General features: G+C 42.4%; 1 protein-coding gene across 1 annotated transcript in view; it reads left to right on the forward strand.

The window, feature by feature from the left end:
* trabd2a (TraB domain containing 2A) overlaps positions 1-27,792 on the forward strand; it is a 74,624-nt gene that overhangs the window by 23,419 nt on the left and 23,413 nt on the right. Inside the window, exons 3-4 of the mRNA XM_066660696.1 lie at positions 11,576-11,722; positions 13,308-13,482. Of these exons, the coding sequence (XP_066516793.1) occupies positions 11,576-11,722; positions 13,308-13,482 (322 nt within the window). The remainder of the gene's footprint in view (positions 1-11,575; positions 11,723-13,307; positions 13,483-27,792) is intronic.

Genomic DNA, 27,792 nt, shown 5'->3' on the forward strand with positions numbered 1-27,792 from the left:
TTTGTGTTGGAGTGTGTGTCTGTGTGTGTATAGGTGTGTAGCGGGATGAATAGCTGATGCCTACATCAGGTGCCACCGCCTTAATGGGAATCGGCTGAGGTTGGAATGTGTAAGTGGCTGGACCACAGCTTGACGACCACAGTAGCCTCTGACCACCATACTCCACTAATGTCATGTTTAAGGGCTAATAGCACATTCCAGTTCACGGTTTGAATTTCTACATTCAAGTAAATGTTGCAGGTGTAAGTGATGTCACATCCCACCACAGAATAGATCTTGGAGTTAGGGGTATGTGAGAGTACAGCTTTGTTACGACTGGACCCGCTAACAGTGCTATTAAAAAGTGGACATAGCTGCTATACCATTTTTGTTGGAAGGCCTCAATATAGAAATATAGCATTCTTTCATTCATTCATTGTCTGTGTCCAGTCCAGGGTCGCGGTGGGTCCGGAGTCTACCCGGAATCACGGGGCGCAAGTTGGGAACACACCCTGCAGGGGACGCCAGTCCTTCACAGGGCAACACACACTTACACATTCACTCACACACTCACATCTACGGAGATTTGAGTCGCCAGTTCACCTACCAGCATTTGTTTTTGGACCGTGGGAGGAAACCAGAGCACCCGGAGGAAACCCACATGGACACAGGGAGAACACACTATATATATATATATGTATATATAAAAGTTAAGATAATGTAAAGAGAAAAGTTATAAAGTTGAATAAGGGCTCTAATGGTCAAAGTCAAAGTTCAGGAGATGCCAAATTAGTTTCCTACCCTTCTCCAGAAGTTACACAGTGCAGTTTCTGCAGTGCTGAGCCCAGATTAGCAAGGACAGAGGCTCTATTTTGCCTAACACAGGTCAGTGAAGCATCACAATGATTTTGAAGCTGTAATTCTAAGGTAAAAATAGTACCTAATGTTGCTATAAGCTAATTAAAGAGGGTGGTAGACCTTTGTGATAATTAACCCTGGCTACTCGGCCAAGGCAGTGAGACTTGTGATCAGAATGAACAATTTGTGGCCCTCAAAACTTTATATACTACTGCACAAGACTGGTGACCACTGGTGAATAGTAACTGTTAAAACCAGGGGCTAAAGCAACCCACAACATAGTGTTCAAGTGACTGCAGAGAGCAGAGATGCGTCAGACGCAAAAAGCTTCTGAAGCGTTTATGGACGAGATGTTCCTTCAGTTCTAGAATGAAGACAAACCAACACCTCCATCTCGCTCTGATTTAGAGGCTAAGTGATTCATGTTGCAGACAGACTGACAGACAGCTGCGCAGCCAGACTGATGTCTCTCGTATCCGCTGCCTGACTGTTCCCTTGTTATGAAAGCGCTTACTGACAGTTTCTCTCTTCTTGATGAGTGCTGTGACAAACTTAAACAAACGGCCGCCTCTCTCCCTCTGTCTCTGCCTCTGTCTCTCAGACACGGCCGTACAGCCTCCCTCTCCCTCTCTCTCTCCCTGTCTGCCAGACGCTGTTTACTCCATGTGGCACAAAATGACAGACGAATCTGTCTGTGGTGTGCAGCTACTGACTCGGCGGTGTGCTCACAAACCTGGCTTTATTTTGGGTCTCTCTGTATGTTTATATTGTCTCTGGCCTCAGACACATGTTCTGTTCAGTTGCTATAGAGACAGCCAAGACCCGCCCCCCTCCACACAACCCTCACCCCCCACGGCCCCCAGACATCAGGGAGACTTAACCTGGCTCAGTGTGTATTTATCTGAGTGTGTGTTTTTGCGAGGCGGCTCTCAGAGGGTTTTTGCAAACGTCAAAGCCTCAAATAGAAAAACTTGTCAATGTTCAATAACATAAAAATATCTTTAGGTGGTTTATATTCATAAAGCCTTCAAGCTGCAGTGTCTTGTGGGTGTTTTGGCTTCGAACAGACATTTACTGTTTGCCTCTTCAAGCCTCAGACACAAAACAGAGTGGTTGGCTTCGGGCAGTAAGATATAGGCTGGTTCTGTAAGGAGTCTTCGGGGAAACAAAACTGATTTTTCTATCCAATCGCATCAAGAACTCACATCTTTTTTAAAGTTTTGTAGGTTTTCTAGGCCCTCTTGTATTCTCTATATCTATATTCACACAGCTCCTGGGTCCTGGAAGTTGTGGGTTCGAGTCCCGCTCCAGGTGACTGTCTGTGAGGAGTGTGGTGTGTTCTCCCTGTGTCTGCGTGGGTTTGCTCTGGGTGACTGTCTGTGAGGAGTGTGGTGTGTTCTCCCTGTGTCTGCGTGGGTTTGCTCTGGGTGACTGTCTGTGAGGAGTGTGGTGTGTTCTCCCTGTGTCCGCGTGGGTTTCCTCCGGGTGACTGTCTGTGAGGAGTGTGGTGTGTTCTCCCTGTGTCCGCGTGGGTTTCCTCCGGGTGACTGTCTGTGAGGAGTGTGGTGTGTTCTCCCTGTTTCCAGGTGGGTTTCCTCCGGGTGACTGGCTGTGAGGAGTGTGGTGTGTTCTCCCTGTGTCTGCGTGGGTTTCCTCCGGGTGATTTTCTCTGAGGAGTTTAGTGTGTTCTCCCTGTGTCTGCATGGGTTTCCTCTGGGTGGTCCGGTTTCCTCCCACACTCCAAAAACACACATTGGTAGGTGGATTGGCGACTCAAAAGTGTCCATAGGTGTGAGTGTGTGTCGCCCTGCGAAGGACTAGCGCCCTCTCCAGCATTTTTTTCCACTGATTCTGGGTACTTTTTGCAAGGACTAAGGCAGGAGGCACCATCGACTCATGATCTAAGCCGTTTCCAAACCAAAACTTATTCTTCTTTGCCATCACATCAAGAACACTTTCCACAACTTTTTAAATGTAGAAATAACATTAAACTGTATTTCTCCAAGTGAGCACAGTGCTGGGGGCTTAATGAAAGGCCTGTGACCTGTTTTGGTCAAAATCCCACAAGGATCAAACACTATAGCCCTGTTCCGTACGGCCGGTTTCGGCACCTTTAGCTTTCATTGATAATGAGCTGCTTTTAAATGTTTTCGCTCTGTTCTCTTTCTTCTTCATTTTGATTTTCTCTGTGTTACAGTCTGTTTTGCTCCATTTAATCTTATCTTTTAGCTTTCAAATAAACAAGACTTAGACGTCTAGAGTCTCTGCACTTGACGTCAGAAGCTGAGCAAAATCAAAACAGCTTGTTTTAGCCCTTGTTTTGAGAAACAATACGGACTTGGTATTGTTGTTTCAGGTACAAATTTAGAATAAGACTACACTTAAAAATGAATTTGAACCTGTTTATTAATGTTAATAATTATGTTGTTAATACACTAAAGGTCATTCATTTTCAGTTATTACCCATAGATAGAAAGGGCAACAGTGACTTCTTGTTTGCCAGATAGTGACCTCACATCCATCTACACTGTTCAACCTCAGGTCTTGCCGAATACTGACCTTGCGTTGTGTTCTCCATCAGTCGACATTAACTCTGTCAGCTCCAGCACATATTTGTTCATATGTTTAACCATTTAACCGCCAAGTTTGATCAGACAACCCCCAACAGAGGGACTTTTTAGAACCTGATGATAATGTGGTACGTATCTAAACTAAATGAAATGAACGAATTCACATCCTGAGGTCTTTGCGTCAACATTTTCAGTAAGTTCCGACAATAGACAAAAAAGAGGTCACTGTTACTTTGTCTGTCTTTGTTAAAAATGATTTTTAATGCCATATAAAGTGTTTACAACCTAATTAATAACCATGTCATAAACTGGGTTTATAAACCTGTAGTAGGAGCTCCATAAAAGAACAAGCAGACTCAGAATACAAAAGAGATGCAGTTTGAGGTGGCGTTGTTGCACTGAACAAATTTCTTGAGAAAATAAATAAAGAAAACTAAATCCTGCCGGTGTGATTTTACAAACCTTCCACAGTCTCTGCTTGCTTTCCTTTGCATTTTCAGCTCTGTGATTTCCAAAAGGTGCTTCAGGCACCTGTTGGTGTGCAGCAGTGTGTGTGTGTGTGTGTGTGCGTGTACATAGAATAACAGGAGAATAATGCAGTAATCCAGGCTCCGCAGACCCAGCCTGGTGCCATCGATGTTTTCCAGTGGAATGCACAGGTCAGCATGTGGAGGCCCTGCAGTGTGTCTGGAGGATCAAAGCAGAGAATGGACCGAGATAACAAACTCACCCATCCCTCCTGACCCACGTGTTTGTGTGTGTGTGTGTGTGTCTCTCTGTGTGTGCCTGCCTCTATCAGCAATGACAGGCCTATCTTTTCAGCTGCAGAAGAGAAAGTGCCTCCGAGAGACAGACACCACACTCACAGCACTTTAAAAGTGATGGAGGGCTTTCCCTGCTTTCAACTGCTCGCTCTATCTGCAGGTCTTTTAACATCCTCTCTTCACTTTGAAGATGAGCGTGAGAACAGATAGACATCTCAACCCTTTCTATCAAGCCCAGTGGGGTTTTTTTTTCATGTAATTCTGGAGATTATGTTTCTTTTACTGTTAGAAAAGTGAGGAATGGGAATGTGTACCTACGGAGATTACAGGGTTCAACTTTCCATCCATCTCCAGCAGGGCTTTTCCATCCTGTAAATCTGGCTTTAAGGAAACGGGAATGGGAGGACTGAGCGGTCAGGAGAACGGTTAACATGCAGGGTTCAGCTCTCTCAGGTGGGATGGTGTGTTTTGGCCTCTGGACTGGCCTTGGATCGGCCTGAGAGCTGGTCGTCAGGAAACACTTTGGACGTGAAAAGGTTTCTAGCAGGAGAAAACAGTAGTAATGTTCTTATAAAGGATGAATTATTGCAGATTTCTCGGTCTGGTTCAGGTCAGATTAAGGTCAGACACGTCCACCTCAGACTCGAACACCCAACTGGATCATTACTGGAGCTGCAGGCCACTTGTGAAACTCGAGGATGTGTACTTTGCGGTTGATTTTCTGTAGAACGTTTTTGTGAATCATGTTTTTGTAAATGATTCACTCTTATAGAGGGTTCTTCAGGGGAGGGTTCTTTAGTGATGATTTAGGACGGAGATTGTATGGTGAAATTGCTCCTCGTTGCTGGACAGAGAAACTGAGGGAGCTAAACAGACAGAGAGCTAAACAAACTAAGCTAGAACACAGAGCTAAACAGAGTAATACAAATAGACAAACCAAACAAGCTCACAAAGCACATGGAAGAAACAGACAGACCAGACAGATACTCAGGGAGATGAATCAAATTGAGAAACAGACAAGCAAACATGGAATGACCAGCAAACACACAGAGAGACAAGGGAACTTAAATGCACACCACAGACAAGGAACACCTGGGACAGATAACCAGAGGGCAGGATTACGAATGAGACACTGACGAGGAGGAGGAACAAAGGCGGGACCAGGGTGGAGACATGAACAATAACAAACAGAGCCATGTGCAAGAGCAAACACATGACAGGACAAGGGCGTGACACATAGAAATAACCATTTCACCATACAAATAACCATTTCACCATAGAAATAATCATTTCACCATACAAATAACCATTTCACCAAGCAAGCAAGTATTCCATCATAGAAATAACCATTTCACCATACAAATAACCATTTCACCATAGAAATAACCATTTCACCAAGCAAGCAAATATTCCACCATAGAAATAACCATTTCACCAAGCAAGCAAATATTCCACCATAGAAATAACCATTTCACCATACAAATAACCATTTCACCAAGCAAGCAAGTATTCCATCATAGAAATAACCATTTCACCATACAAATAACCATTTCACCATAGAAATAACCATTTCACCAAGCAAGCAAATATTCCACCATAGAAATAACCATTTCACCATAGAAATAACCATTTCACCATACAAATAACCATTTCACCATAGAAATAACCATTTCACCATACAAATAACCATTTCACCATACAAATAACCATTTCACCAAGCAAGCAAGTATTCCATCATAGAAATAACCATTTCACCATACAAATAACCATTTCACCAAGCAAGCAAGTATTCCATCATAGAAATAAACATTTCACCATACAAATAACCATTTCACCATACAAATAACCATTTCACCAAGCAAGCAAATATTCCACCTTAGAAATAACCATTTCACCAAGCAAGCAAATATTCCACCATAAAAATAACCATTTCACCAAGCAAAGAAATATTCCACCATACAAATAACCATTTCACCAAGCAAGGAAACATTCCACCATAGAAATAACAATTTCACCATACACATAACCATTTCAACATAGAAATAACCATTTTACCAATCAAGCAAATATTCCTCCATACAAATAACCATTTCACCATAGAAATAACCCTTTCACCAAGCAAGGAAATATTCCACCATAGAAATAACAATTTCACCATACAAATAACCATGTCACCATAGAAATAACCATTTCACCATACAAATAATCATTTCACCATAGAAATAACCATTTCATCAAGCAAGGAAATATCCCACCATAGAAATAATCATTTCACCATACAAATAACCATTTCACCAAGCAAGGAAACATTCCACCATAGAAATAACCATTTCACCATACACATAACCATTTCAGCATTGCCAAGTATCATTCCAGCATGCAGATATATTCTCCACCGCGCCCCTGAACTGGAAAATCGGTTACAGACAATGAATGAATGATGAATGAAAGAAATATGTTCTCCATACAAGTAACCATTTCACAATAAAGATAACACTTTCACCATCCACATAACCATTTCACCATGTATTTCATGATGCAAATAACAAGTTTATCATACATATCATCATTTCACCCTGAAAATAACCACTTCACCATCCACATAACCATTTTACAATGCACATGAATCTCTATAGAACACAGGGTATCAAACAGATCCATTGCTACTGCCAGAGAACCCTTGAAGGACCCTCTATTTTAATAGTATTTTTAGAGCTCTTTTAAAGAACCTGCGCATTTACTTAATGTTCACTTTCCTACAGCCGTGGCCAAGAACAACTTAGGAACCCGTGTTTTTAAGATCGGAGACCTTAAGAAAGGTCAGCACTATGAGAACAAGCGTTTGCCCATTGGGAATTTACACAGGAGAGTTCACCCCGACCCCAGTAGTCACGCTCCAGCAGACTCCCCCCGCTGTAAAACACCCCTTTCCCCCAGTTAATCTTTAACCCACACTATCACACAATGCATATAATAAATAACCAAAGCCATTAACGGCAGAGAGAGGGTCTCTCTCTGTTTCTCTCTCTTTCATCCTCTCTTCCTAACCACATGGATCTGGTTTAAATTAGCTCGCTCCCATACTCTCACGTTTCATCCTGAGCTAGCCCACAGTGCTGCGTCTTCGCCTGATTGTGAGAACCTTCACCAAACAACACAACCTCAGCTGGAACGCTGTCCTCATCTCCGTGGAAGAACATTTCCAGTGTCGTTGCAGCACGTTTCTCGCAGTTTTTCAAACGTCCCTCACGCACGACCCAAACGGAGGGCAGGAGCCAATCCGGCGGCCCGATGTCGTCACCAGCTGGGCAGCATGTGCGTGTGTGAGGCTTTTCCCTGCCTAAAGGGCTGTTTGTGTTTCCTAACTGCTGGGAAAACACAGGACATAGTGATGTAATGAGAAAAAAAACAGGCTAATGTCCTTAAAGTACGTCCATTAGCAACGGGCTGTGAAGTTGTCCATGAGCGGCAGCGTTGAGAGGCAGGGCCTTCCGTCCATCAACTACACTAGAGCCAGTGCTAGGGTTTTAAAAGAGGTATCTATCAAATGGTAATCTGAAGTCAACTTGTTTCTTGAGCGTGGAGGAGGACCTGAGGGAGCAGTGCTGGGCCTGGGTCACTGTAAAAGCCTCCCTGGACAAACACCATACGGACAGTGTCTTCCATTAGGACGTTTAAGTAGTCTGGCACTGTAGATGGTTCTGTCCCAGCTCGTCTCTGCATCTAAAAAGCATTGCTGGGCCATTAAAGTGACCTTGTATTAAGGCAACAGCATGAAGGCTTGGGTTTCTTGGATAATATCTATGTCTTTCATTCATGCCTTTGCAAAGCGAGAGAGAGAGAGTTGGAAGTGTTCATTTGGCCTTGGAAGTTTGCCATTCACATTGAGATGCTTGGCCACTACAGTTACTGTGTGGGATATATCTACAGATAAAAAGGAAATGGCACCAGACGACTATCTGAGGATGAAGAAAATAACCCCACTGACTACATCCACCACACTGCCTTTTCATTCCTGGAAATGAAACCCCACAACAGGTCAACTTCCTCCCATATGTCCACTCCAAACAAGGTCTTTGTAGGGATGCACTGATATGGGAATAGGATGCCGGTACCGATATCTGATATTAAACAAATTGTCAATGTCCAATGAAAAATGTTGTTTTTTGGATGACTTTTTACTTTACCACATCATTTGAATACAGCAGCTGTCTATTATAAAATGTAATGATGAATGGACCAATAGGAAGGCTCCAAAAATCAATTTACTTTGGCTTCTATTGACTTCCATCTTGTAAAGTTACTATATTTGGAGATATGTTTTTCATTGGACAGCGATGCTATACAAATCTGCTGATTGTTCTCTCTGGTTGTTTACATTCAGAAGCAGCTGAGCGTCTTTTAAGGTGGAACGGTGTTTTTGAGGAGAAAAAAAATGACGTTTGTACGTGACTCTGTAGGTTTTCATTCACTGTTTGAATTGCCACAAAAACTCATTTGTAATTCGAGTTGTTCGGTTTTGTAGCACTTTCGCCAATGCAGTTAGCCTTATCCTGAATTGGGAGACATTTCCACCTTAAGTGATCCAACACAGCAAAAATAAGTCAATATTACACACATATGGAGCAGGAATAGAGCAATATCCTTATTGTATCTCATGCTTTTCAATGTTTGGAGTTCTCTTCACTGTCTATAAATACACCAGAAACCTCTGTCTTGAACAGAAAGAGAGACACTTGGCTTTAATTGGCTCTTTCCAGTTTTCAGTGTAGTAAGCCCCCCTCATGACCACTGCCTATGTTTTATCCGCTCTGCTGTTCAACCTATCCAAAGGCTGCTTCATGAACATAGACACAGTGGGCTCTCCTACCATCGGTCTCCACCATCATCATCCACTCACAGTCTCTAAGACAGTCCTGATTTCCATTCCAAAGCATTATTGACTTTCATAGAGACTCTGTTCTTTGATGCCGTAGCTTTGGTGTGAAGGGTGTGTGTATATTCGGGTGCGTCCATGTGTGCGTGTCCGCTGACCCATGGCTTGGACACAACAGAACAGGATCACAGGAAGAAATAGAATTTGTTCAGCTCGGCCCTTCTCCTTCTTCATCTTCTTCTTCTCCTCCTCCTTCTTCTTCTTCTACTCACTCTCTCGGTTCCCACCCCCGAGCCTCTTTCTCTAAGAGTGTGCCCCCCCCCCCCCCTTAACCCACAGGGCTGTGATTTAGGATGCTGAAAGGAAAGGGCTCAGGGCAGGAAAGGTGGGGGGTTCTGAGAAAGATGGACTCTCGGCCCTGGAGCAGATGGGGAAAGTGGTTTTTGTTGCGGCGTTTGCGGAGGCTGGCGGGGTGGCGATAGGCTAATTTGAGTGGCATAAAGCCGGCCCCCTTTCAAATGCAGAGCAGGAGGCTTTGATGGGCCAGGGATGAAAGTGTGAGTGGAGGAGAGGCCGACAGGGGAGGGTGGAGGGGACGGAGTGGGTGTGTGTGTGTGGGGGGGTCAGTTCTTTGTCCCAGATGAGAAGGCATCTGCTGGGCTTTGCCCTCTTGTCCAGGACGAAACCCTGAAACAATGACAGCCAGGGCTGGAGAGTGTCATCACAGGACATGAAAAGAAGCCGCACGAATGTATATATAAGTGTGTGTGTGTGTGTGTGTATACGAGGAATATATCACATAGTGGGGACTTGTTTTCCTTTTTTCCATTACATTTTAAGGTGAAGACACCTTAAGTCAGGTTTAGTTTTGAGATTAGGATTAGGCTTAATGTTAAAAAAGTTAACAGTAAGTCTCTAGAAAATGAACTGAAGTCTATAAGTCTATGCAGTGACCCACATTACACAGCTACAAGGTGAGTGAGAGAGAAAGAGCTTTGTGGGGACCAAAACCAGTTCACACACTCACATCTGTTCGTTGTGGGGACCTCTAGCTGGGGTCCCCACAAAGTAAGTAATTGCATTTTAAGGTGAAGACATTCCTTAATCTTAAGGCTAAGGTTTGGGGTTAGGGTAATTCTAATAGTACTTATGGAAAAGGCAATGGTAACATGAATGGAAGTCTATGCAATGTCCCCAGATTTCACATATACAAGACAGTGTGTTTGTGCACGCATAGCCCCTGCATACAACTGAATGCCCCACAGAGAACAGTTCACGAGGGCGGGCGGTGGATTGAGTTTTCCCCGTCAAGAAACAAATAAAGTTGTTATTTGGACGAGGGGAGAGCTGATGTTAGTGAGGATCTGAAGAGTGGCTCAGGCTGGTGTGGGGGGTTATATATATACATATATATATATATATATATATATTTGTGTGTGTGTGTGTGTGTGTGTGTGTGTACAATCAGGGTCTGCGAGCGCAGGCTGAGCCAGTGGGTAAACACAGGAGAATTTCATGGTGAGACAAGAGCGAGCTCCCGAAACAGGACCAACAAAAAGAGTAGAAGTAGAACTAATTGAAAGAAACGCAGCACATTGCCTTTGATCTCTGAGAAGACTCCCTGATGTTAGCACTTTGAAGAGAGTGGGAGAGCGAGGGAGAGCGAGTTTGGCGCTTTTGTTCCCAAGCTAAGCTTGGAAGTAAGAAAAGAAGGGCGAGAGAAAGAATACTGTTTAGGCGGCAGAGTTTTCAGGTCATTCCTTATCACAGGAATATCAAAGCGCCAGAAGAAAGAACTAATGCTAATTGATGTTATTGTTTTCACAGAGCAATGCTTTGTGTCATTGATTTCAGATGAAAGATCTCTTTGCGTGCATTAATTAAAACTCATTCCGTGTCATGGAGCAAATGGAAAATGAAAGGCTAATGTTACCTGCGTGTTTTTGTGGCTATAGAAAGAGTAAGGAAAGATTCCAGCTGCAAAAAAATAAGCGTCACTTTTGTCCGTCTGTGGCCATCGCAAAGTTAATTATCACCCGTTGTGGTCCATTATATTATAATTGGAGCTTGTTGTTTTGGGCTAAGGCCAACATTGGACCTGAAACACCTGTCACAGCTTTATTTTCCCACTGCAGGTCCCAACAAACCCGTGTTTACTACATTTCCGTTCCATGAGATCTCAGGGCGTTTTCACACAAAGTCTGGAGCATAATCAATCTACGATATGCAGATTTGATCTGATAAGTTTCACATTGCAATTTAGCAAGTGGCTAAAGGACTTTCCTACGTCACCCACACGGGCTGCAGCTCCATAATGTGCTGAGGGCAGGGAATTATTCTATTATTATTATTTCTACTATTTACTGTTTACTGCTACTGCTTATTTGAGGCTCCAATCAAGATATATCTCATGTAAAACAACAAAAACTTCCAACTTTACGACATCAATGAAATTCCATAAACACGGGAAGGAGAAAACACAGCGGAGCAAAATGTATTAATCTGTTCACTTTTACTGTCGGTTGTAGGTGATTTTCGCCCTGAATCAGACCCTGCTTCAGCAGGAAAGTCTTCGAGCGGGAAGTCTGCAGGTTCCCTACACCACCGAGGACCTCATCAAGCACTACAACTGTGGAGACCTGAACTCCTTTATATTCAACCATGACACTTCCCAGGTAAACAAACCCCAGCACATCAGCACTATACACAAGTAATGATTAGAAAACGTTAAGAATTATCACGGTTCTCAGTATTGTTGTGGTATTGTTAAAATGTGCTGCCATGTTCAAAAAGTACAGACACAGCAACTAAAATTACAAAAAAATAGCTGCACAGTGCATTCCTTTAAATAAAGGTCAAACTAAATTAAACTTAAATGAATGGGAATAATGTTGGTGCAGCAGGTAGTGTCACAGTCACACAGCTGCAGGGTCCTGGAGGTTGTGGGTTCGAGTCTCACTCCTGGTGACTGTCTGTGAGGAGTGTGGTGTGTTCTCTCAGTGTCTGCATGGGTGTCCTCCGGGTGACTGTCTGTGAGGAGTGTGGTGTGGTGTCCCTGTGTCTGTGTGGGTTTCCTCCGGGTGACTGTCTGTGAGGAGTGTGGTGTGGCCTCCCTGTGTCTGTGTGGGTTTCCTCCGGATGACTGTCTGTGAGGAGTTTGGTGTGTTCTTCCTGTGTCTGCGTGGGTTTCCTCCGGGTGACTGTGAGGAGTGTGGTGTGTTCTCCCTGTGTCTGCGTGGGTTTCCTCCGGGTGACTGTCTGTGAGGAGTGTGGTGTGTTCTCCCTGTGTCTGTGTGGGTTTCCTCCGGGTGACTGTGAGGAGTGTGGTGTGTTCTCCCTGTGTCTGCGTGGGTTTCCTCCGGGTGACTGTCTGTGAGGAGTGTGGTGTGTTCTCTCTGTGTCTGTGTGGGTTTCCTCCGGGTGCTCCAGTTTCCTCCCACACTCCAAAAACACACGTTGGTAGGTGGATTGGCGACTCAAAAGACTCCGTAGGTCTGAGTGTGTGAGTGAATGTTTGAGTGTGTGTTGCCCTGTGAAGGACTGGCGCCCCCTCCAGGGTATGTTCCTGCCTTGTGCACAGTGATTCTGGGTAGGCTCTGGACCCTCCATGACCCTGAACTGGATAAGGGTTACAGACAATGGATGGATGAATAGTAATAGAGCTTACAAGAGCAGCAGAATCTTACCGAGCAATGTTTAAGGTGGAACAAGACTGAGAACTTCACAAATAAAGCACTGTAACAAGTTATATTGCCCTAACTCTGATAATGAAGTGCCAGAACGTAAGCTGCAGCTTTATTTTATTTATTTATTTTTCTTTTTTGTAAGGAGAAGACTTGTTTGTGGTTAAAAATGAAATGAAATGACTTCCAGGAGTATGCGCATCAGCTACATAAGCCCATAGTTTGCCCAGTCACTGTGGCAGTTGATGCTGTTGTTTTTAATAATAAGTACATTTGGAATGGCAATAAACCGTCAGACATTTTCCTCCGGTTTGCCATAAAACCGCTAACTGTTTCATGTCTGATTATTATCCACCATCAGTACCTGACTTCACTCATGTTCCAGTGCCATCAGATCCTCACAGAAATGTACAACATCTTGTCTAAGACCTGGAAGAGTAGAGGATGTTGCAGCAAAGCGCCTCAAACCACCCACTTGACCCCATTGTTCTGTGATGAAATGTAGACGAAAAATATGACCACAGAGTTCAGCTTGATGCAGCAGCTTCCTTCATCATCATTTTCTTGATCCTTTCAGGTCCCCAACTTCAACAACGTCACGCTTCCCCCCAGCGAGCAGATCACGGCTCAGGAGATCGACAGTTACTTCCGTCAGGAGCTCATCTACAAGCGCAACGAGAGGATGGGCAAGAGGGTCAAAGCTCTGCTGGAGGAGCACCCAGATAAGAGCTTCTTCTTCGCTTTCGGAGCAGGTGAGTGCTTCTCCAGTGGTCTCTTTAGTCTCAGATTTAGCTTTGAGCTACTTGAGTATGCATCTAGCCTGTTGCTTCTTATTATTAACATTAGACTGAAGCCATAAGCGACGCCTTACAGTTTGTGCTATGGTTTAGACACTATTTTAAATTCTGTTGGAACTTATCGAGGGGAAGTGAATTCACCACGGCACTGGCTCTGCCCCGAGCTGTTGTGGCGCTGGGAGTTTTGAAATGCACTACAGCTGCACCTGTGATTTCATACATCAAAAGGAACAGGAACATCCATCCACCTGCGGATTCTGAGTGTTGGAGTGTGTTCTTCAGAAAGTAGCTCTCAGCCCAGATGCAAACACTGCTGCTGAAGTAAAAAAGAAAAAGAAAGAAAAGACCTGTGGTCACATCACACAGATTAAGTGAGATTATATGGTGACGGGGATGGATTCGTCTGCATTTGCTCCCTTTTGTAGACGTGTACAGTAAAAACTGGGTGGGGGGAGTATAACTTTTGTAGGATTAAGACATTTTAGGAGGTGGGTTTTTGATCTGAGAAAAAGAGGGAATTAAAAAGTGAATAGAAAGTGTTTTTAGATGTCAGTCCTCCTCCAAACTAAAATCCCCTTTCTATTGTTTAAAGCACGGCTATAGATTGCAGCTTCAAAACAACTCTGATGCTTCAGTGACTAACAGAGCCTCTGTTGATGTCCAGACTATACGCTCCATTTTTAATAAAAACTCCAGCAGCCCTACTGTGACTGATCCACTCGTGCCAGCACAACACACACCAACCTACCACCATACCTGCTCTGTGGGGGTCCTGACCTTTGAAAAAACGGGTGAAATGGGGTAATAAAGTATGCAGAGAAACAGGCAGACTACAGTTTTTGAATGTATAACCACAGAGTGCTCCTGTCTGGTCAGTAGAGCTGAGAGAATGGACGGTGAGTGTAGAAACAAGGAGGTGGTCATGATATTCTGATTTGGTTGTGTACATTATTTGGAATTTCTGTTAATATTTGAAACAAGCTAATTCAGTACAGCCTAAGCTTTCATCCAGTACATTTTCCAACTTGACATCATCGTCAGTTCAGTGTGAGGTCACCTGTACATCACTGCTGGAGCCAGCATTACATGAAATGAGCTCTAAATCTGATTATAGCTACTTAGGAAAAATGACTCAAATTCTTTTCATTGCAAGGGCGGCACTCGTGCGTCCAGGAGAGGGCTTAGTGTGTCGACGCCGAACCGCCATTTCCAGAGAGAGCGACTAATAATCAGAGCAGTGGCTCTCTGACCAGGTCTAGCAGTGATCCGAGCAGCAGGCGGACCACTTAGAGACTCCTGTGATCTGTTTATTGCTGCATTGTCTGCTTCATTTAGCGCCAGACTGGAAGCTTGGTGCATTGTAAAATCCAGGGACCCTCTGAACTCCTTAGAGTCCATGTGGCCAGGGTAGATGGAGGAAGTCGGTGCCTGATAAAGGGCTCTATTTGAGCTGGATTAGTTTTACTGGCAAAGCACTATTTCAGCGATTACTTACAAGAACTGACTTTATACAAGACTGGTGGTAGTAACAAAGAAGGGAATGATCTTCTGTTCTCCTCTAGACTACAGGATTAATAACCAAAAACTGCTATGAGTGCAGTTGTGATGTTGTTTATATTGTTGTTTACGTGGCTACATAATAGGGCTGGGTGATACGGCAAAAAATAAAAATAAAAATCTCTATATTTGCAGTTTAAATTTTGTATCTGTTTTTTAAAAATGTTTTTTTCTAAAAAGTTAAACAATACACCAAATTTTCATTAGTATAAAACATCCATCCATTGTCTGTAAACACTTAACCAGTTCAGGGTCGCGGTGGGTCTGGAGCCTAATCGGAATCACTGGGCACAAGGCAGGGGGCTGAAGTCCTTCACAGGGCAACATACACTCACACCTACGAACACTTTTGAGTCACCAATCCACCGACCAGTGTGTGTTTTTGGACCGTGGGATGAAACCGGAGCACCTGGAGGAAACCCACTCGGACACAGTGATAACACACCACACTCCTCACAGACAATCACCCACAGGAAACCCATGCAGACACAGGGAGAAGACACCACACTCCTCACAGATAGTCACCCGGAGGAAACCCACGCAGACACAGGGAGAACACACCACACTCCTCACAGACAGTCACCCACAGGAAACCCACGCAGACACAGGGAGAACACACCACACTCCTCACAGACAGTCACCCGGAGGAAACCCACGCAGACACAGGGAGAACACACCACACTCCTCACAGACAGTCACCCGGAGGAAACACACACAGACACAGGGAGAACACACCACACTCCTCACAGACAGTCACCCAGAGGAAACACACACAGACACAGGGAGAACACACCACACTCCTCACAGACAGTCACCCAGAGGAAACCCACACAGACACAGGGAGAACACACCACACTCCTCACAGACAGTCACCCAGAGGAAACACACACAGACACAGGGAGAACACACCACACTCCTCACAGACAGTCACCCAGAGGAAACCCACGCAGACACAGGGAGAACACACTACACTCCTCACAGACACTCACCCAGAGGAAACTCACGCAGACACAGGGAGAACACACCAAACTCCTCACAGGCAGTCACCCAGAGGAAACCCACACAAACACAGGGAGAACACACCACACTCCTCACAGACAGTCACCCGGAGGAAACCCACGCAGACACAGGGAGAACACACCACACTCCTCACAGACACTCACCCAGAGGAAACCCACGCAGACACAGGGAGAACACACCAAACTCCTCACAGACAGTCACCCGGAGGAAACCCACGCAGACCCTGGAGCTGTGTGACTGCAACACCACCTGCTGAGCCACCGTGCCGCTCAGTATACCATACAAAAGTAATAAGATAAATTAAAAACAAAAACAAAAATTCTGAAGTTCTGAGCTGTAAACTTACTTCCCTTTACCCATATGAAGGCTTGAAAAAATGTGAAAACTAGAATGCGTTGTTGGCAGAATAAGCAGTCTGACACACCAACACAGCACACAGGCGCATACCCTCATGTCATTACGGTAAACGAATGTACGACAATGTACGCCCCAGACACAGAGAGGACAGTCTGTAAAATATTTCATTCATATATTGTAATTCATACACACAAGCATTCAAACATATTACACAGTCTTGTTTACATTCTCAAGTTCATACATATGGTATCATACGGTTATTTATATAATAAATATTTATTATTTATATGTGCCTCTTGGTGTGCTTCATGACCAGGCTGCTTCCGGTTGCGTTGCTAATGAGGAATAAAGAACGTTTATAGAAAGAGCAAACGTTTTTGCTAAATAAATCCAGACGTATATCCTATTTTCCTGTTTTATATCATATATTAACCTATATTGACAAACTACATCACACGAGTTCCCCCAGTAAGACTAATTCAGCCCAAATAGTGCTACATCCACCATGGTTTCCCACTACTAAAGCCTGGGCACTGCACCACAGCTGTAGCTGTGTATAGTTAGCTGTGGGTAAAAGGCTTTTAAAGCATGTTAGAAGGTTCCTCACTTCCCCAAAGGCATGACTTCACTGTTACTGTTATTGATGCTGTGTAGAGCATGCACCAACACACACACACTCATGCAGAAAAATCAAGGTTTAGAAGAGCGCCGTCTGCAAATGCCCTGAGAGAAAGATGAAGTCAGTTGAGTCTGAGATGGCACACTGCATAATGTTGCTGTAATAAATTGGCTGAAGTGAAAACACTTGCTGCCCAGTGCAGCAGCTGCTCTCCACTGCAATATATTTAGAGGACATTGAGAAGCACTTTGTGGACATTCCAAACAAATTTCCCCCATATTCGCTTATTTTAGCGAAATAGACTTATGTTGAAATTGCAGCGAGTTGGCGGTTTGCATGATGATGACTAGTTTGTCCTTTTCTGCTGAAGCATTTGAGCGGATTTTAATGCTTAGCTTTAGTCCTTTCTGTTATCGCGGGGGTCAGTTTGACCTCATTCAAAGGTACTGACATTAAATGGCAAAATAGGATACAAATTAACATTTAAATTTTTTATTAAAATGTTGTACACTTCAGTGTAGTTTGGGGTCAGTTTGATATAATGACCCCAATAATATGAGGAATCCCTCTGCTTTTGGTCTCTAATGAAATAACGTAAGTAACAATTTTTAATTCCAATCATTTTCTGGAGGTTTTATATGTTGGGGTCCAATTGGCCCAGAGGAAAGAAACCTTTGAAGGTAACAGGAAAGCTAAAACCATGATTACCTGAGTAAAGTATAGTTACATAAGGTCCACATGCTCTAAAGGTATAAGAGGTTAAAGACAGTCTCCTAATCAGTGGTGGCTAGTTCTTTCAGTGAAGAGGAGGCTCGGTCAGGCCAAGACTGGTGAACATTCATGATCCAGACTCAGGGCGCCAGGGATTTGACCTAAGACCTTAGAGCCGTACTTGTCCACTTCTCCAGTCCCTGGTTTGAAGTTCTACGCATAAAGCATGAAAATCAACATGGCTGTGTCTCTGGGCTTTTCCCAGTCTCAAACTGCGGTCACCATGCCAGCAGGAGCATCTGCCCAGCATCTGTTTACTTCTCCAGAAACAAAATACTGATAAGATAAAGAACCACCCACCCCTCCTCCTCTACAACCGGCGTGTTTACATATGCCAGGTGAAAGACAATGTGGAATGTCTGGGTGACGATGTTAGCCATTCCATCGTAACTAAACACCCATCACCGAGGTTAGATCCCTCTGATTAGAAGGCCATGGGAGGAATCTGACCGAGAGGCTAGAGTGTCACTCGGTGTCCAAAGCTGTGTACATAAGCAAGCGCTGGCAAACATTTGGCTCGTCTGAATGAATCTTGTCAGGGCCAGATATTGTTAACACCTCTTCAGTGAAGTGATTAGGGCTCTTTGTCACATTACTCAGGCTGTTGACACCCAGTGGTGAGAGATAAAGAAAATGGCATTCACAAACATGATTGGATCTCTGGCTGGTCACCCTAGATATTGTCCTGTGTACATTGACGTATAGCCATTTTAAATAGTCAAGGGGTTGAGTGTAGGACTGTGGAGGACATCAAGTTTGGTGACTCTGTTTTTAAATTACACGGCAAATGTTAGCTATAATACAAATGGGGACACTTTACACATACTGAAGTTTGCAAAATCATTCAGAGTGGCGTATTATGAAACTAGTGGAGTGAATATGCAGGTTATTTGATGTAATATTGATCATAATAAAATGGAAGTAAGTCATCGCTTTCCAGTTCCAAACATGTATCGTCATTATTGTGGATTTTTAGTTTACTACATCATTCGAAGACAGTAGCTGTCCTACACATTGTGTGAACATTTCATGATGAATGGACCAATAGAAATGCTCCAAATTTACTTGGTATTAAATGTTATTACATTGACTTCCATTGAAAGTTAAGAAGGATTTTTCCATTTCTCCTCTAATATTACTATTTTGGAGTGCATGTTTTTGTTTTTGGACAGTGACAAAGAAAAAAGAAAACCTCAAGTCTTTCAGCACATAGCACACTGATCTCCAACAAGAATGTACTTTTATTTTTGGCCAAAACACTCAAATGCAAATCAAATGTAAATCATGCTTTATATTTCTGCCCTTTATTCTTGTTTGCTGACATTTGAACAAATTTGGAATATTTGGCTGTAAAATGACAGCAAAATAATGTAGATAAATGTATGTGGAATTTTATTACCAACCAATCACTGAGCCTCGTTTCACCGTATTAAACAAAAACAGAGAAATAATAAAGGCTGAATGACTACTCGCATGTGAAAGATGAAGTGATATGAAGGAAAGATCCTGAAAGAAGGATTGTGTGTGAAGAGAAGATTATCTGACCCACAGATGACTTTTCACGCAATCAGAGGTGACCAATGAGGTCAGTTATCCTCTCAGTCAGATTCATGTGATAATGTGATTTAGTAAGACTCTGATAAGCATGTGTGTTTAGGTAATGGGTAACAAGTGCTCAATTTAGTCTGTTACGGCAGTGCATACTCTGAGGAAAGTGTAGTACACTTATCTGAGCTAGGGACAAGAGAGGAGGAGAGGAATGGAGGAGGGTGGAATAAGCAAGGAGAGATGGAAATGGAATTTTTTTAGTGCATTTTAAATGTAAGTGTGTTTTTACAACTTTCAGCATTTTTTAAAAGTAACCAACCACTCTGTTGCCCTAAAGTCCAGATTTTCTTGTTAAAAGTAAGTGAATTTAGTTACAGACAGAAGAACATACACAATGAATGTCATCAAAATAGACTTTCAGAACTTCAACAATTTACAGAACACGTCTATAGAGGAAATCATTTTTATTTTTGACAGTATAGCGCTGAAACACTGAATGACACAATCTATAGCCATTTACTCCTACATACAGTTATACTACAAGGATACGTCAAGTTACTGCCTCTGTTGCTTTCTAAAAGTGTAGCATGAATATACCTTAAATCATCCAGTGATTCTTAAAAAAATAAATTAATTACCAGAAAAGAGCATCATTTGGATGCTGTCAGCTGCCAGTTAATCTAGATAAACAGTCCACTGTGTCAGGCTAATATCTGAGGAAAGATATACAGCACAAAATTTTTTCACTTATTTTAGTCTTTAAAAATATAGCATAAATGAATAAATGATTTGAGTGTATTATTTAGTACATTATTACACACTTTTACAGAGTGGCGTGTGTTGTGTTGATTATATACAGTGTTTTATACTGAGGAAAGCTGGCTCCCTCATGGCGGCGATGTCTGGTAGCTACAGCAGAGAACCTCAGTTCACCTCTGTGTATAGTTCATAGTGACAACTAATAAAAATGTGTTAATGGCTTTAAAGAAATGAACTCAGTTACATATACAGATATACATTTATATCCTTTTAGCAGTTACATAAAGCTAAATAATTAGATAAACACTTCTGTTTTCAGGCTTATTCCACATTTAATCATTTTATTCCGTAACCTCTGTAATATGACTGGTGTTACATTTAGACTTGTAACTGTCCCTATTCAAGGACATACCATATAGATTTCAAAAATGGAAGCCTCTTAGTGACCACGACTGTGTATGTCTTTATATGGTGGCATGTGGGTAAATCCAGGGTACTCCAGCACAAGTGGGCATCTGTGCCTATGTGTGTGTGCATGAGATGTGGCAGTAGCCGCAGAGCTTCACAGTCTGCTGAGCTCGATGGCTACAGGAAGTGTGTGAGTGAAAGCAGAGACGAGGCTAATAGGGCAGTCCCAGCCCGGCGCTCCGCAGGCCTAACAAGGACTACATTTCATGGCTTTCTCCAGTGGGGAATTCTTTACAAGGCTTTGGGTAGCGAGAGGTGAGGGAAAGTGATCTCCCCCCACTTGCCCTGGAGCCTGGCATCCGGATATGTCCCTCTATTTTTCATTCTTTCTGCTGGGGCTAGGCCATATACATTTGGTGGCCATTTTATTGGAAACATCAACCATAGAGGTTTCAGATTACCGACTATAATACCTACTCTCAGCTCATTTATAAGCAATATATCAATGAAAAGCTATCACAGGACCTAATATACTGAAACAGGAGTCACAAAAGATACTTATTGCACGTGCATTAGCATATTGTTCAAAAACCTCTTTCAGTAAATACTCCTTAATATAACGTTAGGTTAAAAACTGAAACCACAAAACACATCTTGCTTTCACAAAAGTACTTTTGAGGAACAAATTTTGGTTCCTGCTTTCTTCATATTGCCTCCAGTCGTCACATGGGTTCGTGTCCAGTTCCATCTTCAGCACAATTTAATGAAATATTGATTAGAAAAACATGTCACTGGATAATAACAAATAACAAAATTGGGCCACCACTAAGAGGGATTCCAGAAATGGTTCAGCAAACTCATCAGGGTACATAAAATCATTACAATATGGATTTGTGTTTGGGTTTATTTTAATATTATTTTCCTATCGTGTTTTGCTGCTGAAAAAACGAATGCGTATCGTCCCTGTCAAATAGTTTCTTTAAATACAAATATAGATTTCTCGTATGTTGTTTTAGACTGTGACTTCTTTACTCAGCGCTAACCCCCAAGCAGCAGAAGCTTGAATAATAACATGGGGCCATTTTAACGTTACTTTATTTAATGTATTTTTTAAATGTGGTTCATAATGTAAAGGCGAATCCCTTTCTTCTTAAACTAAGCCAAATTAATACCATACTTCAGATTACAAAGTGAAAATACATCCAGACGTAGCCCTGAGCAAGCTTTAGTGGTAAAAGATAAATATATAACAGAGCTACATGACAGCTACCAATAAAACTGCAACGAAAGCTGTAAAGCTTCATCTTTGGTGCAGAAATATTTATATATTTAAGGCTTTGTGAACGTTTTTTTATTTTCTATTGACCATGACAACGTCTTTTGATATGGTTCTTAAATGATATTTATTTTTGTGCTTATTTCTAGATTTAGCAGCATACAGCAATCGGGCCCAAGCCATGACACAGAGCACCACACAGATAGTGTCAGGCTTTCTGTTCTGTCTCTATGAAAACTGAGCCCAGTCTACAGATACCACACTCACCACTGGAGTGAACTGTGGATGAAATCTCATTCCACATACTTGCAGTTCGCCTCTCATCCTTGATCGACACATATTTGACACAGAGAGCAAGGATGAGCCTCTGACTGTTTACCCCATTTTAAATAATCGGAATATGTGGTTCTATGAAATATGGAATTTGTTTGGTATTCAGAGCTATTCTGAGTTGGAATTTGACTGATGATGCATTCTGAAGATTGTCAGCAGCCCCGAAAACCCCACTGTGGTCAGATTCAGCCTCTATTCTGAGCTGAGTCTCAGTGTCACCCACTCTCACAGATCTCTCCGTCTGGGAGAACGGATCTGGAATGTCACCCGAATGTGCACAGAGTAGAACCGCAGTTATCCGGCTTGCGGTCAAAGCCTACACGATTATGCAATTCAGATTTTTTGTTAATTATTATTATTTTATTCACTTATGGTAGTTTTTATCGTTTTTTAATTAATGTAGGGCTGTATACTCTCTGAAAAACTGTCACAGTGGTGGGACCCTCAGTGGTATGTCCTAATACCATGGGAATGGTATTCCCCATTTGGGAACATCATTGTACCACATTTTATTCATTTTTAAGTTGATTTCATAAAACCCATTTTAACTCCAGTATTTGGGCATGTTACTCTATTTAAAACAGTTCTATTTTGAAAACAAACTTCCCTCAGGAGAAGAGAACGAAATGCACCTAAACGTTAACCTTTGAAGATGTCTCTTCAAACACTGTCTGTACTTTTAATGGACAACAGCCTTATGTGTTTGTGGTGTTGAAGAGTAAGTAGCACACAGAGAAGCACATTTCTGAATTTATCATTCCTTTATGAATTATCCATGAAAATAAATATGATTAGGTAGTGTTTGGTGTTGTATAAATAGCTCCCTCCCAAATGTAGCCAATGACATCGCAAACACACTCTCTAAGAGTAACAGGCTTTGGAAACCGCAGCAATGGCTTACGTTACGTTAAGCATTGTTAACTCATTGTGTATTCGCGTATTGTTTTTGTTTGGGACTGAACACAGCTCTGTTTTTTTCTTCCTTTGTTGCACTGTCCAGCTCTCGCTGGATTCTTTCGGCGGTCACCGATCCAAGGAGCATTTTAACCTCTTTAAAAGACAACGGTGTAATTTTACGAGCTGCTGTTGTAAGTCTGATAAACACATATGTGGTCTATGAAGTAGCTTGGTGATTTTTTTTTTTAATAGAATAGGAACCAGGCAGTGGGAAAGCCCCATTAATAGAATGCCTTATTGATTCAGTGCTATCACAGCCTCAGTATGCGAAGGGTGTAGTCACATGCTCAAACCTACACAACCCACAGCCCTGGGGTAAAGTCTACAGCCAGTTCAGTATGAAGTTAGGTGGAAAAGCATAGCAAACCCTAAATAATCTTTATTAGAAACATATTACTTGCTGTACATGACCTTACATCGCTGGGGAACTAACCCATTCAATACTTTTTTTTTTTTTCATTGTAAAAGCCAGGTGTGTAATTGTAGCAACAGTGCATTACTCTTGCCCTTTGTTCTTTAAAGTTCCTTAACTTGCACAGCTGTTTTGTTTCATCTCATACTTTATAACATATTAACAACACATCTCCTTTGAATGTGTTCTGTTGTGTGATTGCAAACACAAGCCGAAAAATGGTAACATCGACAAGTTTCTGCACTGACAATAATTTCATTCATAACTTTTTACCCACTAAAACTGTTAGCTATTTTAATTTACATGCACTTTGATGGCGAAAGAACTGTATCCCGTGAGGAACATGTGGAAGCGTTTAAAGCCGTGGCACAGATCACAGTAACTCAATACAGGTACCTGCGCAGATACTTGGATTCATTTGAGCCCTGCTGTGCCTCTGTTTTGTTTAGGCTTTTTTTTCTCTCTCTCTTCACTAACATGAAATGATCTGTTTACATATTACTGAATGCTGCTCTTCGGAGTCGTTCTGGGCACACTCGACTGTGAGTTTAGCGCCGCAGCTGCTCGGCCCATCACAAACTCCTTAGTCGAAAACCACAGATTCAAATATTTGCGGCCGTGTAATTGCGACTACAGTTGTAAGCCTCAGTGTTTACGTTTGGAAGTTTTATTCTCTTCACACACAATTAAATTCCCTTTGGTATCTCGGCTCGAAAGAGGCACTAAGCTCGAAGTTTGGTTAGCTTTGGCAGGGCTGGGGGCCGAAATGTGTTGTGTAGGGGAAAAGAGTTTGACTTGTCAGTTGGTGGGTCACAGCAGCCATTTTGGTATTTGATGGTGATCTTTTTTGATGCTTGAACACTTCGATGACTGCGTGAATTCAGTCCTGTGATTTGTTAAAAGTTCTTTAGTATATGTCTAATATAATTGAGCTTTTTTATTTTTTTTATTTTCAGTAACATCAAATATATCATTTTTGTGATTATACATTGGGGAACAATGTCAGAAACATACAGGTGTGTTCTCCTTGTTGTAATGCCTGTATCCCATCCTCAAAGCTTTGGACGGGTGTGTTTCAGTAATTTGGAAAACTGTTGAATTATATTTTTATGCAAAATCTGCTCTTCATAGGATCAGCATCCTGAGGTTGTTGATTCAATCCCCACCTCAGGTCACGGTCTGTGAGGATTGCGTTGTGTTCTCTCTGCGCCAGAATGGGTTTCCGTGAGCACAGGGTTCTCCCCACAATCGAAAAACAAAAGGTAGTAAGTCCACAAAGCAAAATGTCCACAGGCGTGAGTGTGTCAGTGAGTGTCATTTTGTGAAATCGTCTGCAGGTGTGAGTATTTGAGTGACTGGGTGAGTGTTTAAAACTGTCCACAGTTGTGAGTGAATGGGTGAGTGTGTGAAACTGCCCACAGCTGTGAGTGACTGGGTGAGTGTGTAAAACTGTCCACAGCTGTGAGTGAATGGGTGAGTGTCACCTGTTTGATGTTAATAGACATCAACAAAACTTGAATCATGAAATTTGAAAATGGAAAGTTACTATTAAAAATGTTAAAAGATATTTTTGATGGGCACTTCCTGAGAAGCAGTCAATTAGTTGTTAATCATTTATTTAGACGCCACAGTTTAAAAAAGAAAAGGCCAAATGAAAGATGCTTTAAAACTGCGTAGAACAAGCTTGTCACATAAATCAGGTGCAGATGTTAAAACAAGTGTTTTACACATACACACACCAAACTGCCTTCCCATTATGTGTTGCCTTAAAACCCATCAGACTCTAAAGGGGTCCAGAGTGGCGCTGAAAAGTGGCTGGAGCGCACCACACTCCGCGAGGGAAGGTGTTTTGTGTCACTGTGATTTATCGTCGTGTGAATGACTGTGAAACCGTTTACGAGGGTGGCGTACGGACAGCCATTGCCTGGAAACACTCGCACCGCTGACAGCGCCAAGGTGGCAACATGGTGCTGAGGGGGTGCCCTGAAGGTGTCAAAGAGGTCACAGAGTCGCAGCACTCTCATTACCCCCTGATCAGTCCCATCACTAATCTACTGGGGCGATGTGGCAAAAATGTATCAACTCACCAGACACCGAGTTTGGCTGTGATTATCAAAACTGAATCTCAAGCGTCGCCTTCCTCCATATCTAGTGCAAAGTGTAGGTGGTGAAATAATGGCTACTACACTGTTAAAGCAACACTTAATATCATTGCTACCTTCAAAATCATTGTAATGCTTCACTGACATGTAATAAGGAGAATAGAGCCTCTGTTGTTACTCCTCCAGGCACTGCACTGTAGAAACTGCACTACTTCACATTTGAGGGAGGGGAGGAAACCAACTAACCGACCAAAGTTTGGTTGCAGTATTTGGGTGTTGAAGGTACACCTAGAGGTTCATGACCTACGTCCTTCACTAGGGAAGGCAGTTGGGATCCATTTTGACATTCCAGCTAACTCTAACCCAACCCACCTCCTACTTATGGTAAAAGTGAAAGTACGCCGCACTAGCATGCCTCGACATTTCCTTTGATAAATGGAAGGAGTCTAACCCAGTTCAGCTATGCACTCTGACCCCTGCGCCACCCAGAGCTGTAGCTGTACGCACCTGGAATAGGGTTTTATATTTTTGCCTCTGGCTAACTTCCACTGTGCTTCCAAACAGTTGAGCCCCTATGAAAGAGGGTGGAGAATTGCATATCTAGTTATTAGTGGCCTTCTTATGATTCGGGGGAAGAAGAGTGATTATGCAGACCCTTTTAAGTCTCGAGCCACCGGGGGCAGAATAGCTGTGAGGGAAAGGCAGCGTGATAACACAACCCCAATGATTTATGCCTCCCTGCTCCTGAAGCTGTTTATGGCCTGTTTACATGGCAAAGACCTTTTCACCCAGTTTTATACCCCCCCCCCACCTACACACACACACACACACACACACCTCTCACTTTATTTTGCAAAAGAGCTGAGGCACATTTAAGATATTGTTTTGTTAATTGGAGGTTACTGCGACATCATGGGCATGTGGTGTTTTTACACTTGGTTTCTGTACATTACTAACAGCCAAAGCTAAGTTAATTGTAGGGTTGAGGATGTCTAAACATTTTAAAAAACATTAATGAATTTTATATACTTCATTTATTCCAATATTGCGTTCTGAACCTTGCTCCTCCGCAGTGCATCCAACAATAAAGGCAGTCTCTGACTTTCGTTCTGAGAAAGACAACAGAGGCAAACAGAGCTGCATTCACTTTACTACGACCAACATGGAGAACCACTCTCGGGGAAGATTTTAATGAGATAAAGGGAGCACAGACAAAGATTATGAACATATTGTTGGCGATGTTACATAAGGTCTGATTAATAATGAGATGCTGTGAGAGCTGAGAGCATGTTGACATGGCTTTGTAGAAAAACAACAGCAGAACAAGGCAATCTGGACCCAGCGCAGTGCCCTTACTAATGAGAACAGTCTGCCCTGTTTTTTCAGACAAGGAGAAGACGGTTGCTCCCTGCGAATGTAAGAATCTCTAATGTTATTGTGCTCGGTAATTTGCATTGTTTCAGGCCTGCATCAGCTTTCCGCAGCTCACCTCTGGCACAGTGAATCATGAGAATGGACGATTGTTTAAAATGATTCTCTCTGCTTTGAATCAGGGCCATAGGCAGGGAGTCGAGTTAACATCTAAACAAAACTGAAAACTGATATCGAGAACTGCATAAAAAAAAACAACTTTGAAAAATCGTAGTTGGAAAACATTTATCTGGAAAAAACCCTGGTTTTCTTTTAAAATCAACATTCAGTGTCAGTATTTGTACAATACACAGTTCTGTTTTCTTTTTTGTTTATTTATTTATTTAATTTTATTTATTTATTTTCTTGAAAATGAAATAATTTTTACTGTCCGTATAAACTTTCCTTTATTTTCTCTGATCACTTTAAACTGCTTTTTAAATTTAATAACATTTTTTGCACCTCACTCTGTATGAGATTCCACAACAAATGTACAGCTGTTTACTGTTTATTTACGAAATAATTTAATTAAATAAAACCTTTTAAAATTAAATCACATTAAGACTTAATAGTTATTAATTTTCACTTACCTGCAGTAATGGAGAAACAAATAAGCATATGCGTGCACACACACACCATAGAGAGAGAGAGAGAGAGAGAGAGAGAGAGAGAGAGAGAATATGAGGAGCCAAAGGCAGCTTCCTGAGTGCGTATGGAATTTCTGTCCATCAGCGTT

The sequence above is a fragment of the Hoplias malabaricus genome, chromosome 2, assembly GCF_029633855.1.
Source record: "Hoplias malabaricus isolate fHopMal1 chromosome 2, fHopMal1.hap1, whole genome shotgun sequence".
Taxonomy (NCBI): Eukaryota; Metazoa; Chordata; class Actinopteri; order Characiformes; family Erythrinidae; genus Hoplias; species Hoplias malabaricus.